Source organism: Apodemus sylvaticus, chromosome 22 (genome assembly GCF_947179515.1).
Source record: "Apodemus sylvaticus chromosome 22, mApoSyl1.1, whole genome shotgun sequence".
Classification (NCBI taxonomy): Eukaryota; Metazoa; Chordata; class Mammalia; order Rodentia; family Muridae; genus Apodemus; species Apodemus sylvaticus.
This window is the reverse complement of record NC_067493.1, coordinates 41,635,348-41,654,780: the sequence shown is the minus strand read 5'-3', so window position 1 is coordinate 41,654,780 and position 19,433 is coordinate 41,635,348. Positions and strand designations below refer to the sequence as shown.

The window sequence follows — 19,433 nt, the reverse complement described above, 5'->3', positions numbered from 1 at the left end:
ACAAACCCTGAACTCACCCAAGGGAGTTGTTCCTCCCTCTTGGGGATATATGTAAAAGATTTTTTTCCCTCCTGTATACATCAATGAATTTTTCAAGTGTTTAATGACAGAATATTATGGTGTCCTTCCTAAGACGGAATATAGCCAAAGCACTGTGCAAGGTGCATTCTGGGAACTCTGTCATAAGCTTTAACTAGCCTATAAAACATACAACTTGGAAGTTAATTTGGAGCAGGTTACAGTGCTTTTAATGAAGTTAAAGAATATGTCCTGGCTGGTGTCCAGTAAGGAAGCAGATAGGATCAGGTGGGAGAACATTAACCGGTCTGTGAGGCTGTCCTGTGACTGGGTAGGGCTCCAATTCAAACACCCCACCCCATATAATTTATTCTGTAGTTTTCAGGTTTTTAAAATTGAGATCATATACAACTTATGGTTTGGTGGTCTTTAATTTTTAAGTTAAATTAATCTGTTTAGTAGAGTGTGCAGATGGGGGTCAGAGGATAACTTTATAGTGTCCTCTCCTTCTACCACGTTAGTCCCAAGAATCAAACTCAGCTCATCAGGCTTGGTGGCAACCACCTTTACCCTATGAGCCATCTCACTGGCCCATAGTTATTTGTCATTTCTGTTGTATGTTTTGAATTTTGTTGGGTTTTTTTTTTGTTTGTTTGTTTTGGTTTTGCTTTTTCGAGACAGGGTTTCTCTCTGTAACCCCGATGTCCTGGAACTCCCTCGGTAGACCAGGCTGGCCTCAAACTCAAGAGATCTACCTGCCTCTGCCTCCCAAGTACTAGAATTAAAGGTGTGCACTGCCTCTGCCAGGCTTGGTTTGAGTTTTTAAAGACAGGGTCTCGTGCAGCCCAGGCTGGCCTTGAACTCACATTGTAGGTAAGGTTTACCTTGACCTCCTATTTCTTCTCAAATGCCGGGGTTACTGGAAGCACCACCACCGTCAGGCTTTGGAAGTAGCATCTCCCATTTTACAGTGCCGGTTGGCCTCGAGCTCCTGAAAATCCTTTTGCCTTGGCTAGAAAGTATGAGCCAGCCCACCCAGCTTCAGTTATCTTACCTGAAACTAAGTCAAAACATCCTCTATCTTTGCCAGGATTCCCACAGCAATCAGGCAGGAGTGATGTCTTTTGTTGTTGTTTTTTTTAATTAAACAATTTCACCTGTAAGGATATTTTGCTTGCACACACACACACACACACACACACACACACAGACATTTACCATATGTGTTCCAGGTGCCCACAGAATCTATAAGAAGGTATTAAATCTCCTGGAAATGGGGTTTCATACCGTTGTGAGCTGTCATGTGGGGGCTTAGAATGGAACCTAGGTTCTCTGCAAGAGGAGCCAGTGCTGTTTTGTAGCTGAGCCATGGCCAGCCCCATGACTGTCATGCCTGCACTTGCCAGTAGAGGGCATCGGAGAGCCTGGAACTGGAGCTAGAGACAGTTAAGTCCATATAGGTGCTAGGAATGCTGGGTCCTACAGAAGAAAAGTTGATGATAATCTTGACAACTGACCCATCTCTCAGCCCTGAATGATGACATCTTATTTCTACATTTTTTTTTTCTCTGACATGGTGTGTGGTAAACTGTTTTTGTTTTTGAGATGGAATCTCATCCTGGAGCCTTCGCTAACCTGGAATTCATTCACTATTTAGATCAGGCTGGCCTGAGACACACAGAGAATGCTGGGATTAAACACTTGTGGCACCAAACCCCGTGTGTGTGCAGAACTGAATTTAAAGATACTTTAAGGTAGCCAGGTGGTGGTGGCGCATGCTTGTAATCCCAGCACTCTGGGAGGCAGAGGCAGGCGGATTTCTGAGTTCGAGGCCAGCCTGGTCTACAGAGTGAGTTCCAGGACAGCCAGGGCTACACAGAGAAACCCTGTCTCAAACAAACAAACAAACAAACAAACAAACAAAAAAGATACTTTAAGGCTGAACACAATGGGGCAGTCTGGAGGCAGAGGCAGGCAGATCTCTGAGTTCGAGGCCAGCCTGGTCTACAGAACAAGGCTGACTTTAGAATCTGGTGGTCATGAGGGAGCAGCTATGCCTGGTGACCTGCAGGGGCCAATGTTTAACAGCCTGGGCTACACAGCGCTGCCCCCTGCAGGTTAGTGGGTGATAAACAGGACCCTCTCCTCGGTTTCATTTGATGAACTCTTTGATCACATCCCAGGACTAGTGAGCTCGGTTCTAATAGATGGTGGTGAACAATATTTTTTTAGTGCATAAAATTGAAAGCAAGTTAATTTGAAAAATAGTCCAGACTGTCATGGGCAGAACTCGACATGATTAATCTTAGTGTGGGTTTTTCTTTGTACATATATTATTTGTGTGTATGGAGTGGTGGCGGCGGTGATGATGATGGTGATGGTGGTGATGCTGGGGAGAGATCTTTGTGGGATTCAGAAGACAACTCACCATGAAATGATTCTCTCCTTCCACCATGTGGGTCCCAGAGATGAGACTTAGGTCATCAGGCTTGGCAGCAATTTCCTTTATTCCCTCAGCCATCTCAGTGGCCCTCCTTACAGGATTTTAATAGTGATACCTGCTCTCCCCAAGAATGAAACTCATACAAAATACATCACACCTAGGGCCTGGGGCTGTGTCTCGGCTACACAAGGCTTGCCTTCAATTTCCGGAGTGCTTCCGTTTGGGTGGAGTGCTTGGGGGGGGGGGATCTCACCCCTCCGGGCGTATCCAACAGGGAAGCCTGAGATTTAAGAGTTCAAGGTCACCCTCTGGTTACTAACAAGCTCAAGGCCACCCTGTCAAAGAAATGACCCACTGGGTGAAGGCAATTCTCTATGAGCCTCGCCACTCAAATTCCCTGAACACACAAGGGTGGAAAGAGAGAACTGATGCCACAGAGTTGTCCTATGACCTCCACACCAGCGCTGTGGCAAATGCATCTCATCACACACACACACACACACACACACACACACAATCTGTCTCACACATACACCCTCACACACACACACACACACACACACACCTCTCACATGCATACATCTGTCTCTCTCACACACACACAAACATCTCTCATACATACATCTGTCTCACCCCACCCCCACATATCTCTCTCACACACATACACCTTTCTCTCTCACACACACTTACCTCTCTTCCCTCCCTCTATCCATCTTCTTCCCTTCCCCCCCACATATAGGCACCTGCACATTCACATGTACATGCAAAAACACCAACACATATTCACACACCTCTCTCTCACGCACATCACACACACACCTCTCTTCCTCCCTCTCTGACTCTACTTCCCTCCTCCCCACCCCCACCCCACAGGCACACACCACACATCTAGCAGTGGTAGTGCACACCTGTAATTGCAGCCTGAGAATGCTGAGGCAGGAGAATTGAGAGTCCGAAGACAGCCTGGGCTACAGAGCTCTTTCCAAATGGACAAGCCCCGCAGCCCTGTGTCATGGGAACCTGTACTTTTGCTTTGTGGCTGAGGGCCCGTTATCAGGGTACATACACCTCCTGACGCCCGTCTGCTTCACTTGTCATACTGCAGGTCACGGCATTCCTTTCGGGGTCATCTTTGGTGGAACTGATTTAAATGAAGATGCCAATCACGAAGAAAAAAAGGAAGTCATGGGGAAAGTTCTGGAAGAAGCCAGGTAAGGCCATGGCTCTCCCAGGAGAAGGCTTTTATCTTTCAAGGGAAAACAAATTCACACCATCACAAATATGGCCCTTACCAGGCATGGTGGTGCATGCCTTTAATTCCAAGACTTGGGAGACAGATAGGTGGATATCAAAGGCCAGCCTGATCTACATACAAAGTTCCTGGATAGCCAGGGCTATAGAGAGAGACCCTATCTTAAAACAACAGCAATAACAACAACCACCACCCAACAGAACAAAACTGGCCCTCAGCATAGTTTTGCTTTGTTACAAATTCTCATTGTAACCAAACAGGGTTACAATGTACCTAGCCTACTGTTAAGATCACAGGAGCATTCTGGAAGGCTTTGTGTGGTAGGAAGAGAGCCCTAGCATGTGCTCTGTGTGTGTGTGTGTGTGTGTGTGTGTGTGTTTGCTGAAATAGGGTCTTTTGTAGCCTAGGCTAGCCTTGACCTCTGTGGATAGCTGAGGATGACCCTGAACTCTGTTGCTGCCTCCACCTTCTAAGCACTGGGGCTGTAGAAATGTACCTCAGCATGGGGCTGAGTAGATAATTTAAGAGCAATGCAGGCCTAAGTTCCATTTCCCAGCCCAAGGGCCATCATCGTAACTATTCTGTATGGCTATTCAGTATTCAGGATGCCTCCTGTGTTCCTTTGTGAGTTCCGTGAACCATTTGAGAGATGGTTACCAGTGAGGATTCTGTACCCTGGAGCAGTCCTCCCTCTGTGTATATATTACTCTCAGCCATCCAGGACCAGAGAGACTCCAAGAGTATGGATGGCTCTACTGGCTGTGGTTGGTCCCTCTCTGTGATGATACATCCATTAGTTCTGTGAGGATAGTGTGGGAAGCCCTGTTCCAGACATTAGCTGTGGCTAGCCCTTCTTGAGCTGCATGGGCACCTTGTGAGTGTGGTACACACACACACACACACACACACACACACACACACGAAAAACACTCATACAAGAAAGTCAAAATGAATAAATCTTCAAAAAACAAAACCAAATACAATAACAATGAAAAGATCCCTTACTGCTTCTGCAGAGAACCAGAGTTCCCTTCCCTGTATCCACATCAAAGTGGCTCCTGTAATAACTGAAGTACAATTCCCACTCTAGTGGACAAGCGCCCTCTTCTGGCCTCCATAGGCACTGCACTTACATCTTGCAAACACACACACACACACACACAAACACACACACTGCTTTTTAAAAAGGTGGCCTATTAGTACAAATTCCTTACTACTGTTTGCACACCCTAAACACATATTGCTTTTCCATTTACATGGTCTGTGCGACACTGTCCTATAGAAGAAAAGTAATTCCGTTTACTGAAAACATTATTGAACAAATCTATCTTCCAGTATTATCATTATAGTTGTTTATTGCAGTGTTATTAAAACAAATATTGATTTTTCTATTGGGGGGTGTATTGATTGAAACCAGGAGGCAAGAGAGACGCATGAATCATGAATTTCTTGTCTGACACCATACAGCTCGTGTTTCTATAAGTGAGACTACTGAGCTTGTTTGGCTTTATAATGCACATTTCTTTCTTTCTTTTTTTTTTTCTTTTTAAGAAGATTTATTTATTTATTATATGTAGGTACACTGTAGCTATTTTCAGACGCACCAGAAGCGGGCATCAGATCTCATTACAGATGGCTGTGAGCCACCATGTGGTTGCTGGGATTTGAACTCAGGACCTTTGGAAGAGCAGTCAGTGCCCTTAACCCCTGAGCCATCTCTTCAGCCCCACACATTTCATTTTTAATCCAACACTTTTAAATTGGTGTATTTTTTTAATTTGGGGGCTATGTGCATTTTTTTTCCAGATTTTAAAACTTTTATCCTGTACTGTTATAGTATTAAATCTTAATTTTGGATTAGACTTTCAGTGTCTAAGAATTATGACCTAACAAGTGCTTAGTGATTAAAAGTATCAAAATTAAATAAAATGTATCTAAAAATTGGGATCATTTTGTTTCCAGGTACATTTAAAAAAATAATGTCACTTGTTATTTTTTTATTCGATATATTCTTTATTTACCTGGATCCCCCCCTTGCCAAAAGTCCCATAAGCCCTCTTCCCTCCCCCTGTTCCCCAATCCACCCCTTCTCCCTTCCCTGTCCTGGTATTCCCCCACACTGCTGCACTGAGCCTTTCCAGGACCAGGGGCCTCTCATTCCTTCTTCTTGGGCTTTATTTGATTTGTGAATAGTGTCTTGGGTATTCCAAGCTTCTAGACTAATCTCCACTTATCAGTGAGTGCATACCACGAGTATTCTTTTGTGATTGGGTTACCTCACTTAGGATGACATTCTCCAGTTTCATCCATTTGTCTAAGAATTTCATGAATTCATTGTTTTTAATGGCTGACTAGTACTCCATTGTTTATATATACCACATTTTCTGTATCCATTCCTCTGTTGAGGGACATCTGGGTTCTTTCTAGCTTCTGGCTTTTATAAATAGGGCTGTGATGAACATAGTGGAGCATTTATCCTTATTACATGTTGGGGAATCCTCTGGGTACATGACCAGGACTAGTATAGCGGGGTCGTCTGGTAGTATCATTCCCAGTTTTCTGAGGAACCGCCAGACTGATTTACAGAGTAGTAGTACCAGCTTGCAACCCCACCAGCAGTGGAGGAGTGTTCTTCTTTCTCCACAACCTTGCCAGCACCTGTTTTCTCTTGAGTTTTTTATCTTAGTCACTCTGACTGGTGTGAGGTGAAATCTCAGGGTTGTTTTGATTTGCATTTCCCTGATGACTAAGGATGTTGAACATTTCTTTAGGTGCTTCTCTGCCATTTGATATTCCTCAGGTGAAAATTCTTTATTTAGCTCTGTATCCCATTTTTAATGGGGTTATTTGGCTCTCTGGAGTCTAACTTCTTGAGTTCTTTGTATATCTTGGCTATAAGCCCTCTGTTAGGCGTAGGGTTGGTAAAGATCTTTTCCCAATTTGTTGGTTGCCGTTTTATTCACAGTGTCCTTTGCCTTACAGAAACTCAGTAATTTTATGAGGTTCCATTTGTCAATTCTTTTTTTTGGCGGGGGGGGGGGGGGTGTGTGTTTGGATTTGGTTTTTTCAAGACAGGGTTTCTCTGTATAGCCCTGGCTGTCCTGGAACTTACTCTTTAGACCAGGCTGGCTTTGAACTCAGAAATCCGCCTGCCTCTGCCTCCAAGAGTGCTGGGATTACAGGCGTGTGCCACCACCGCCCAGCCCTTTTGTCAGTTCTTGATCTTACAGCATAAGCTATTGTGTTTTGTTCAGGAAAATTTCCCCTGTACCCATGTCCTCAAAGGGTTTCCCCAGTTTCTTTTCTATTAGTTTCAGTGTATCTGGTTTTTTGTGGAGGTCCTTGATCCACTTGGACTTGAGCTTAGTAACAAGGAAATAAGAATGGTTCAGTTTGCATTCTTCTGCATGCTGACCTCCAGTTGAACCAGCATTTGTTGAAAAGGCTATCTTTTTTCCACTGGATGATTGTAGCTCCTTTGTCAAAGATCAAGTGACCATAGATAGGTGTGTGGGTTCATTTCTCGGTCTTCAATTCTATTCCATTGATCTATTTGCCTATCACTGTACCAATACCATGCAGTTTTTAACACTATTGCTCTGTAGTACTGCTTGAGGTTGGGGATGGTGATTCCCCCAGAAGTTCTTTTACTGTTGAGGATAGTTTTAGCTATCCTTGTTTTTTTGTTATTCCAGATGGATTTGAGGATTGCTCTTTCTAACTCTATGAAGAATTGAGTTGGGATTTTGGTGGGGATTGCATTGAATCTGTATATTGCTTTTGGCAGGATGGCCATTTTTACTATATTAATCCTGCCAATCCAAGAACATGGAAGATTTTTCTATCTTCTGAGGTTTTCTTGGATTTCTTACTTCAAAGACTTGAAGTTCCTGTCATACAGATCTTTCACTTGTTTGGGTAGAGTCACACTAAGATACTTTATATTGTTTGTGGCTATTGTGAAGGGTGTCATTTCCCTAATTTCTTTCTCAGCCTGCTTATCCTTTGAGTATAGGAAGGCAACTGATTTGCTTGAGTTGATTTTATAACCAGCCACTTTGCTGAAGTTGTTTATCAGCTGTAGGAGTTCTCTGGTGGAGTTTTTTGGGTTGCTTAAGTATACTATCATATCATCTGCAAATAGTGATAATTTGACTTCTCCCTTTCCAATTTGTATCTCTTTGACCTTATGTTGTCTAATTGCTCTAGCTAGAACTTCAAGGATTATATTTAATAAATATGAAGAGAGAGGGCAGCCTTGTCTAGTCCCTGCTTTTAGTGGGATTGCTTCAAGTTTCTCTCCAGTTATTATTTAGTTTAAAAACATTTTCTTCTTTTTCTTTGCATGGGTGTTCTCCTACCCGTGTGTCTGTGCCCTCACGTATGTGCAGTTCTTGGAGGCAAGGAGAGGGCATCATATCAAATGGAGCTGGAGTTACTGATGGTTTGGAGCTATCATGTGGGTGCTAGGAATCGAACCCAGGACCTCTGGAAGAGCAGCCAGTGCTCTGAACCACTGAGCCATCTCTCCAGCTTAGCCATGGTCTTTGTCTTAGAGGGTGCAGCCCTTTCCCGTGTATTTAACCCCTTTGCTGACTTTGCTGTGTTAAGTGCCTGGGTGTGTTTAAGTCTCATCCCTACCTCTCCTTCACTTTTGCCCTTCTCCTCCCATCTCATAATCTAATACAGTCTTTATCTTTACACTTTGGAAGCTGCTGGTGTGCATTGCAAGTCTCAGCTCTGCATTCTCTACCTTGAATGGTTGTTACTTAGTGCCATTATATTTGGTTTATTTGTATTTGGTTTTTTTGTTGTTTTGTTTGTTTGTTTGTTTTTTCCGAGACAGGGTTTCTCTGTGTAGCCCTGGCTGTCCTGGAACTCACTCTGTAGACCAGGCTGGCCTTGAACTCAGAAATCCACCTGCCTCTGCCTCCCAAGTGCTGGGATTGCAGGCGTGCACCACCACGCCTGGCTTATTTATTTGTTTTATGTGAGTACACTGTTGCTGTCTTCAGATACATCAGAAGAAGGCATCTGATTCATTACAGATGGTTGCTGAGAATTGAACTCAGGACCTACTAGAAGAGCAGTCAGTGCTCTTAACCACTGAGTCATCTCTCCAGCCCATTTGATTTGTTTTTAGTTAAGGTTACTATTATTGTGATGAAACACCATGACCACAAGTAAGTCAGGGAGGAAAGAGTTTGTTAGCTGCGTGCTTCTATATCACAGTTCATCATCAAAGGAAGTCAGGACAGGAACTCACCCAGGGTGGGCACCTGGAGGCAGGAGCTGATGCTGAGGCCATGGGAGGAGGATGCTTACTGGTTTGCTCACCATGGCTTGCTCAGTCTGCTTTATTATACAACTGAGGACCACTAGCCCAGGGATGGCCCCGCCCACAGTGAGCTAGACCCTCCCCATCCATCACTAATTAAGCAAATGCTCTACAGCCCTGTTTACAGCTGGATCTCATGGAGGCATTTTCTCAACTGAGACTCCTTCCTCTATGATGACTCTAGCTTGTGTCAAGTTGACAGAAAATGAGTCAGGACAGTATCTGTCCGTCACCTTTCTCACTACTGTGACAAAATACTTGACAAAAGCAACTTAGCCGGGCGGTGGTGGCGCACGCCTTTAATCCTAGCACTTGGGAGGCAGAGGCAGGCGGATTTCTGAGTTCGAGGCCAGCCTGGTCTACAGAGTGAGTTCCAGGACAGCAGGAGCTATACAGAGAAACCCTGTCTCAAAAAACCAAAAAAAAAAAAAACAACTTAAGGAAGGAAGGACCCAGGTGTGATGGTGCAGACCTTCCATCCCGGCACTCTGCAGGCATCTCTTAAGTTCAAGGCCAGCCTGGTCTACATAGGGATTTTTAGGCCAGCCAGGGCTACACCGAGAAACCCAATCTCAAAACAACAGCCACGGCAACAATAACAACAACATAGACAGCAACAAGGGACTGTGTTTTGGCTTGAAAGTTGAGGGTACAGTCCATCACAGTCCATCATGGTGAGGCAGCTGGTTCCCTAGCACCCCCAAGTCAGGGAGCAGAGAGGCGGATCCTGGTGCTTAGTTCACTTCCTTCTTACCACAGTTCCAGTCCTTAGCGTAGTGCTGCCCATAGGGTGGGATTTCCCAACTCCCGTTCTTCTAATCTAGGAACTGCCTCCTAGATATGTCATAGAGATGTCCAGAGATTTGCCTCTTAGATGACCCCGGCTCCTGTCAAGATGGTAACTGAAATCAACCATGACATTTACAGAGATTGAAATGGAGATCCAATTCTGTGATTGTTGCAGAATTACACGTGTGTAATTGTATATATGTATGTATTTATGTATGCATGCGTGACTAATCCATAAAGCTGCTGTCAGGTGCCATGATCGTGGAACTGTGGGTTTTGCTTATACCATTTCCCAACTGGTTTGATTAAAAAAGGAACATCTTTATACGATTCCTGTGCCAGGGGTGATGTATAGCACTCCATTCAAGTGTACCCGTTATGCTCTTGTTGTGGCACAGGCAATCTTTTTAAATACCTTTATTAATTCAGCAGGCATGTGTGAGCACGCTATATGTGTGACCTCTCATGTGGAGGTCAGAGAACAACTCGAGGGAGCTGGTTCTGACCTTGCACCATGCGAATTCCAGGAGATCAAACTTGGGTGGTGGTGCTTGGCAGAAAGTCCCTTCCTGAGGAGCCATCTTTGCTGGACCGACTAACAGGATCTTAAATAGAGGCCCACCATTTTCTTAGCACCATAGTCCCTTAAGTCTTGCTGACTCTTCTATTTTTCTTTTACTTAATGTCATGTATAAGCCTGAGTGTATGTGTGTGTACCACATACTTTTAACATGTAGGTACTTTCATTATCATGCGGGCACCCAGGGCAGATATGGGTAACTGTAACACACACAGCATTCTCTTCTCAAGTGGCTATCATGTGCAAGGGATTAACTATGTCACCTACAGAAGATTGTTTTCTGGCTTTTCATTTCTTTCTTTTTTTTTTTTTTTTGTTTTGTTTTGTTTTGTTTTTTGGATTTGGTTTTTTTTTTTCCCCGAGACAGGGTTTCTCTGTATAGCCCTGGCTGTCCTGGAACTCACTCTGTAGACCAGGCTGGCCTCGAGCTCAGAAATCCGCCTGCCTCTGCCTCCCAGAGTGCTGGGATTAAAGGCGTGCGCCACCACTGCCCGGCTCTTAAGTTGCTTTTGTCAAGTATTTTGTCACAGTAGTGAGAGAAAGGTGATGGACAGATACTGTCCTGACTCATTTTCTGTCAACTTGACACAAGCTAGAGTCATCATAGAGGAAGGAGTCTCAGTTGAGAAAATGCCTCCATGAGATCCAGCTGTAAACAGGGCTGTAGAGCATTTGCTTAATTAGTGATGGATGGGGAGGGTCTAGCTCACTGTGGGCGGGGCCATCCCTGGGCTAGTGGTCCTCAGTTGTATAATAAAGCAGACTGAGCAAGCCATAGGGAGCAAACCAGTAAGCAGCATCCTCCCATGGCCTCAGCATCAGCTCCTGCCTCCAGGTGCCCACCCTGGGTGAGTTCCTGTCCTGACTTCCTTTGATGATGAACTGTGATATAGAAGCACTCAGCTAACAAACTCTTTCCTCCCTGACTTACTTGTGGTCATGGTGTTTCATCACAATAATAGTAACCTTAACTAAAAACCACCACCACCCGGCTGGCTTTTCATTTCTTAAAAATGTAAATGCAGCTGGGGGGCCGGGAGTGGTGGCACATGCCTTTAATCCCAGCACTTGGGAGGGAGAGACAGGTGGATCTCTGAGTTTGAGGCCAGCCTGGTCTACAAAGCGAGGTCCAGGATAGCCAAGGATACACAGAGAAACCCTGTCTCAACAAACAAAAACCAAACAAATAAACAAAACCCCCAAAGAAGAAACAAATAAACAACAACAACAACAAAACAATAAATGTATGTTAGTGTGCATGCCACATGCAAAGAAGTTATCAGATCTCCCGGAGTTAGAGTTACAGGTACTGTGAGCCGCCTCATTCGAATGCTGGGAACTGAATCCCCGTCCTCTGGAAAAACAGTAAATGTTCTTTTACTATTGAGCCATCTCTCCAGTTTCGCCTTTGGGCTTTAATCTCCGCTTCTCCTGCATGATTCCAAAGGAACAAGAGAAATAAAGAGGGTTTGAGCATTGTTGAATTTATTTCCCATGTACAACTTTTTTTCTGGTGTGGGTGAAGATGGGACCTAACGGGCAGTGACCGGGAGTCATGACAACAGCTGGAATTTAGAGTTGTATCCTCTCTGCCTCTCAGGGGCTGTGGGAAGAGCTGTGTCTCAGTTGTGTTAAATGTATTCCAGCCTAATTGACTGTTATCTCTGTCCGTCGACTAGGTTTGCCGTGGCTTTTACTGAGGCAATGAAGAACACAGCACAGGTGCAGTGGGTACGTATTCCTCCCTTGTCCTTTCAATGAGGCTTGGGGACAGGGAGGAAGGCAGTGAGACCGTGGTGGCATGGCACAGTTGTTTACCGCATTTCTCCAGCGTGGATACCTGAAAAAGTTCAGTGCAAAACGAGCCCTTTTTTTTTTTTTAAATAACATTTTTTAAAATCTTGTGGGTGAAATCAAGCCCCCCTCCCCCTGTTTTTCAAGACAGGTTTCTCTGTGTAGTTCTGGCTGTCCTGGAGCTCAAACACAGAGATCCACCTGCCTCTGCCTCCTAAATGTTGGGATTTGTTATATGTTAATTTGTTAATTTGTAATATGTTATTTGGTAAGGTATATGTTACTACTACCTGGCTGTTCCTCCCTTTTAACACCATTATTATTATTATTTACTACTACTACTACTACTACTACTACTATTATTATTATTATTATTGGTGGAAAATGGCAGATGTGTTGCCTGTTCAGCTATTTATCAGACTTTTTTTAAAAAAAGATTTATTTATTATTATATGTAAATACACTGTAGCTGTCTTCAGACACTAGAAGAGGGCGTCTGATCTCATTACAAATGGCTGTAAGCCACTGTGTGGTTGCTGGGATTTGAACTCAGAACCTTTGGAAGAGCAGACAGTGTTCCTAACTGCTGAGCCATCTCTCCAGCCCCTATGTATCAGGCTTTTACTTAACCCCAGTGGCGCCTGGTAAGATGCATCGCTCAGTGGGTTACTGATGCCTCCCTCTAAGCTTGAGGACCTGAGTTCGAGCCCTAGATCCCACATCATGCGAGGAGAGAACTGACTCCCTCCAGCTGTCCTCCTCCTCCACACATGGCTCACAGCGTGAACACCCCAAGTAGATAAATACACGTGGCCCACAGGATGTCTACACCCCCAAACAAATAAATACATATAAAAATCCAAAACCAATGAATAGTGCCTCAAACAACTTACCTACTATCAGCAATGAAACTCAATTCTGAAGCAAAAAGCTTCAGTGGCAGGGCCAGTCATCTGAGAGTGAGGTAGGCAGGGCCAGCTCAGGTTCTCACACTACCCTGAGTCAGCCAGGTCTGCGCTCAGAAAGTCCTCTTCCAGGAATAGTCACCAGGCATTTGAAACAAACAAACAAACAAACATTGGGGGACTGGAGGCACAGCTCATCCATTAAAGCACTGACTCCACTTCCAGAAAACGCAGTTTAGGTTCCCAGCACCCAGGTGGCAGCTCACAACCATCTTAACTTAACTCCAGTTCCAGGGGATTTAATGCCCTCTTACAACATCTGCAGGCTGCAACTGTGCACGCGGTATACATACGTACTGGCAAAACATACACACAAACAAAATAAATCTAAAACAACTTTTTTTTTTAATTAAACAAATGAGGGCTGCAAAGATGGCTTGGCAATTAAGAGCAGATACTTCTCTCTCCCAGAGAACCTGAGTTCAGGTCCCAGCACCAACATCGAGTAGCTCACGACTGCCTGTAAGTCCAGATATAGGACATCTGGCGCCCTCTTCTGGCCTCCATGGGTACCTGTACTCATGTGCACTTACACAGCCCCCCATACATGTACATATAAATTAAAACATTTAAGTTTTTAAAAAGATATATGCATTTATTATATGTAAGTACACTGTAACTATCTTCAGACACTTTTTCTTCTCTGGTCCCGCTCGCTCACTGTAGCTGCCTTCAGACAGCCCGGAAGAGGGCATCAGATCTCATTACAGATGGTTGTGAGTCATCATGTGGTTGCTGGGATTTGAACTCATGAAGAGCAGTTGAGCGCTCTTAACTGCTGAGCCATCTCTCCAGCGCAACATTTATTTTTTTTAACATAGTAAACATTAAGGAAGAAAAACAAAATTTGTGAAGTATCTAGGATGGCTTGGTCCCTCCCAGATGTAGATACAGAAGATACTGACATAAACCTAATGAAAGATGAGATTAACTTGTTTCCATAGCGTAAAGGCTGAGGGATAGTTATTATATTTGAAAGTGAAGCTGTTTTTAATATGCATTTTTGTACAGGGTGGTGGGTGGATTTTCCAATAAAGTTCAGCTCAGTGCTTTTATTTGATTCGATTTCTTTTCAAATACAAATGTGTATGAATAATATAAAGGTGTCTTACTCAGCTGTATTTATGGAATTCTTTTAGGTAGATTTTTTGAAGAGAGACTTTGATTTCTGTACTGTGAACGGCAGATGATGTGTTTTGAGCAACGCAGCCTTAATCTTACTGGAGGAAAAGCCAGCTTTGGTTTTTAATTTAATGTGCTCTGTTTTGGAAGCAGGCTTGACTCGGGCTGTAGTTTGGTTGATCTTATCTAATTATTCCAAAGTGTGACCAGATTTCAGTAATCCTAGTTTAGAAAGAAGATTACAGGTACTTCTACTTCTCTGGGGTTTTCTTCCTTCCTCTTCCTTCTTTCTTTTGGGATTTTTTTGTTTGTTTTTTGTTCTTTGTTCTTTTTGAGGCAGGCTCTCACTATGTAGCCTTGGCTGACCTTGAACTCAAAGAGGCGGGCCTGCCTCTGCCTTCTGAGTGCTGGGATTAAAGGTTTTGAAGACACCACCACCATGCCTGGCACTTTGGTGACTTCAAAAGAGAGACTATGGAGGCTGCAGCGATATGGTTAAGAGCACTAGCTGCTCTTGCAGAGGACCCAAGTTCAATTCTCACGATCCATATAGCAGCTTATAATCATCTATCTTTCCAGTCCCAGGAGATCCTATGCCCTCTACTGGCCTCTGTCGGTACTGCATGCACACTCTGTCTCCCTCTACTTCCCCCACCCATATAGAGACTTTTTTTTTTTTTTTTTTTTTTTTTTTGGATTTTTCGAGACAGGGTTTCTCTGTGTAGCCCTGGCTGTCTTGGAACTCACTCTGTAGACCAGGCTGGCCTTGAACTCAGAAATCCACCTGCCTCTGCCTTCCAAGTGCTGGGATTACAGGCACGCGCCACCATTGCCTGGCCTGAGACATTTTTAAAAAGGAGAATATATATATACCATGTATGCCAATGTGTTTTTAAGCAAAGAATCCGGTTCAAAACTTAAAACTGCATTTTTCCCTCCACCTTCATTTAGAAAGGTAATTAAATTGGGAGTGGTGACATGCTAATCCCAGAGCAGCCTTGCTACTATTCTCATTAGAAATATATTTTTCTAATACAAGTAGAGAAAGTCAAGACGTCCCTTTCAGTTCCCTTTTCTACGCAAAATTAATTAAGCCAGCAAATGAACTCTGTCATGGGAAGAAATGGCCGTACCTGGAGACTTGTGAATTTCTCTCTCATCCATCTCCCGTGGCTGTTTCTCTGGGATCTAATGAGAACCTAAAATGCTGAGAACTGAAGCTGCTTTTTTGGTGATAATTTAAGAGGAGAGTATTAAGAATTCATTTTAAGGCTCGTGAGAATGTATTACTTAATTTGAATAATTATTTGCTGGAAAAAGCCAGCATCCTGTGAAGTACATGCTCTAAAATAAGTATGGCTTTGTAAGAGACCCATTTTATAGAATAATACTAAAAGAAAAAAAAAACAGGGTGGAGGGGGCAGGACAAGGTTAGGAATGGGCTCAGCTGTAGAGCACCTGCCTAGAATCAACCAGGGAGGGGCCGGGGCTTAGCTTGGAGGTGGTATAGCTTGGATGAGGGATGGGGGTGTGGCTCAATAATGTGGCAGTTGTCTCTGACCTGGGAGCTCCAAAAGGGCAAAGACAAAGGAAAAGAAAGATCAGGCCACAGTTACAAAAAGTCCTCTCCCTCTTGGATTACTATAAAAGGCTAATCTTCTGATATTAAACTTTCTGCAAGTGGATACTACATTAAGAGTTCTTGTAATAGGTGCATAATCTAAGGCTCAAAACGCAGGCAGCAAAAAAAAAATAATGACTTTGATTTGAAATTACAAAAAATGACTTCTGATTGTAGCTTTCTTAAAAGAACTTATATAATGGTTACAAATTGCTTAGAGGAAATGACCACTCCTACACATGAGGCTCACACACTGTATCAATGCAGATTGCACATACATTGTATCAATGCAGATTATACACAGATTGGCGCTTCAAATGGAGGTCCTTTATCCTCCTGTTCATTTTCATATAAATCTCTTACCAAGCAAGGAGAGAAAATAACACAGTAAATCAGGGCAGGGTTTCACTGTAAAAACATACATGGGTGCGAATGGGCTGGGTGTAGTTCAGTAGGTCACAGGCCCCTTAGCATGTAGGAAGCTTCCAGTTCCATCCTCCAGCCCTACAAAACCTTGGTGGTGTTCTTCTGTAATGCAAGTACTCAGAAGTGGAGAATTCCATACTCAAGGCCATCCTCAGCTGCCTAGTTTGTTTGAGGCCAGCCCCAGCTACTGGAAATCCCCTTTAAAAACAAACAAACAAACAAACAAATAAATGAACAAACAAACTGAAAGCATGAGATGGGGATATGGTCCTGAGTATGGAATCTAGCATGGAAGGCTTTGAACCTGAGGATGAGAGGTCTGGAACCCTGGCAAAAGCTGGACTCGAAAAAGTTGGACTGGGACCATGGCAGAAGGTCTACGGAGACATGTCTGGCCAGGTCCAGGGGGTGTGGACTGGAAGATCACAGCCCGTGCTGAGGGTTCACCTAGCGTGCCTTTTAAACTTGTTATTTATTCTCTCATTTATGTGCTGGTGAGGTCTAGGGTGCTGCGGGATAACGTGTCTGTCTCCACTCCCCATTTTATGTTTGGTTTTGCAGACGGTCTCTATTATCTTCTTTAAAGAGGAGCTTTCGTTTTGTTTTGAGGTTGGCTCTTAATGTATCCCATGCCGCCCTCCAACTCAAGGCAATCCTCCTGCTTTACTCTCTGAAGTGCTACAATTACAGGCTCACACTGCTGTGCCTGGCTGAGAAGTGACTTTTGAAATACTTCCTTATTAAGGGCATTTGAGCTCAAGGGATTCTTTCAGCGTCACCTCTGTCAGCTGGATGGGACCTTGAGGAGGACAGGGAAAGCTTTGGTGGGCCAGTGGTTTAAAGGGTTAAATTTAAAAACCTTCGATGCTGAGGCAAACTCCTAACTGGAGTGAATAGCTCATTCTGGAGGGGAAGTGCTCTTCCTCACAACTGTGGCTTCCCATGGAGTGTCTGCCTGCCTGGGCTTTTGTCACCACAGCTTGTTCCCCAACCTGACAGATAAGTTTGAGGACCAGTGTGTGTGTCTCTTACAGTGTCAGGGCTTTGCTTTGTTAGTGGTGGTGCTGTGCTCCTACACATATGGATGTGTGTGCCTGTGTGTAGAGTGTGAACACACATGACAGAATGATGACCTCTGGCTTCAGGTGTCACTTCACCTGCCGTCATCAGAATATTCAGGTCTCAAGATGAAAATATATACAGTGTTGGTCCCCATTGCTCATGGCGAGAGGACTCTTATTTTGACTTCAACCATCAGCATTTGAGAGACGCCTCTGCTAGGGGACAGAGGATTCCCTGCCGCTCTGGGCTCCCACCTCTGTCCGGATGTGACGTCTAATGAGCACTAACCTCTTACCTCTGGGATGTGGAGAAAAGGGCTTTTTGCCACCTAGCAGCTCTTGTGTGCTTTCACCAGAGGCCACCACAACAAATAAGAAGCTGGGATCTTGGTACAAAGGGAAGAGGAGAGAAGGAAGAGGAGGAAGGGTAAGGTCGAAGGAGAGGAAGAAGACAGAAGAGAGGAGGAGGGAGGGGGCAGAAAAGGAGACAGCTGCCTCTGTTGGGATTCCTGGAACACTGAAGGCGCTGCCTGGTCTTGAGGTCGACCTGTCCTTCCCACTGGCTGACACTTGTGCTCTTTGGGTCTCTCGCCACCTCCTCCTTTATCTCCACCTCCCTCTCCCCCTTTTCTTCCTTTTCCCCATCCTCTCTGTCCTTTCTTCTTTCCTCCCCCCTTTGTCCTGAGGGAGCAGAATACCCTTTTCCACTTGAGGACAAAGTACCCCCACATGGCACTTGTCTGCCCACCTCTCCTTCAGCGACAGCTACATTCCTGGGCTTTGGGGACTTTCCTTCTGATAGGCCCTGCACTAAGCCCGATTTCTTTCTTTGTTTTTTCTTAGAGACTCTCTGCAAAACCCTTTAGGAATGGAAGTAACTCTGTTCCTAACAAGTCATTTGTGGGTGACTCAGCTATGTTTCCAAAAGAGTAATTTAATTATCTTGGTCTCTGGAAGTATAGAATGGTGGGACCATCAAATTAACTCCCTACCTTTCTCTTTTTCCCTTTCAAAAGCCACATGCAACTGGGAAGATCTTTGTCCAGAGTCAAGGTAAGAACTTTTAAATAAATAAGTATTTAAATTATATACTATATATTAGATATTAAAATATTCATAATATATATATAATTTAAAGTATAAATTTATATATATAAATTTATATATTTATATATATAAATTTAAAGTATAAATATATAATATATATTTATATATATAATATAAAAGACATATATAGCGTATTGCACTCGCTTTACTCATTTGTGTTCATGTGTATATACACACACTGGGCACACACGGAAATTAGAGGACAACTTTTAGGACTTGGTTCTCTTTTGGAACTCACTCTGTAAACCAGGCTGGCCTTGAACTCAGATCTGCCTGTCTCCGTCCTGAGGGCTAGGATTAAAACTGTGAGCTGCCACCACTTGGCTGGCTCTCTTTTCACCATACGAGTCCCAGGGATGGAAGTCAGGCTTGGTGCAAACACCCTCACCTGCTGAGCCATCTTGCTGCCCACTCCCCCGGATACTCTATATTTTAAGAGAACATTGACTTGCTGAGGTAATATAGCCTCTGAGTGGTACTTAGAATAACTAGAGAAAATAAATTTCTGTTTATTTTCTAACATTAGATTAAATGAGAGATAGGGAAACATTGTAAAACAATTAAGAAAACTACAGATGACCCTACATTCTACCAGTGGCGATAGACTCCACCGCCCCTCCCTGTGTGTTTCATTTGGTTTTTCTTTCTCTAGACTCTCTAACCCAGCTTGGCCTTGAACTCCTGGCCATCCTATCTCTAGCCTTAGCTGGAATTACAGGATTGAGCTTGTATAGCAACCGAGGCAAATCTTTGCCTTGATCTGGGGAAACATGGACTCTTCTGTCCCACACCATTTTCACCCCCCTCCCAGTAGCACCACCCTGTGACAGTCACACACAGCTCTCTTCTCTGGTTCCACTGACCCTGACCAGCCACTGTCCTCAAGGGCAGAGAATGGACCGAGGGGTCCAAAGAAG

At 44.0% G+C, this 19,433-nt stretch overlaps 1 protein-coding gene across 2 annotated transcripts in view; it reads left to right on the top strand.

Moving 5' to 3' along the window:
* Glt1d1 (glycosyltransferase 1 domain containing 1) overlaps positions 1-19,433 on the top strand; it is an 82,968-nt gene that overhangs the window by 15,073 nt on the left and 48,462 nt on the right. Inside the window, exons 3-5 of one of the 2 annotated variants that reach the window (XM_052168812.1) lie at positions 3,567-3,672; positions 12,100-12,151; positions 18,426-18,462. In XM_052168812.1, coding sequence (XP_052024772.1) covers positions 3,567-3,672; positions 12,100-12,151; positions 18,426-18,462 — 195 coding nt within the window. The remainder of the gene's footprint in view (positions 1-3,566; positions 3,673-12,099; positions 12,152-18,425; positions 18,463-19,433) is intronic. The other variant, XM_052168814.1, reaches the window with a different exon arrangement.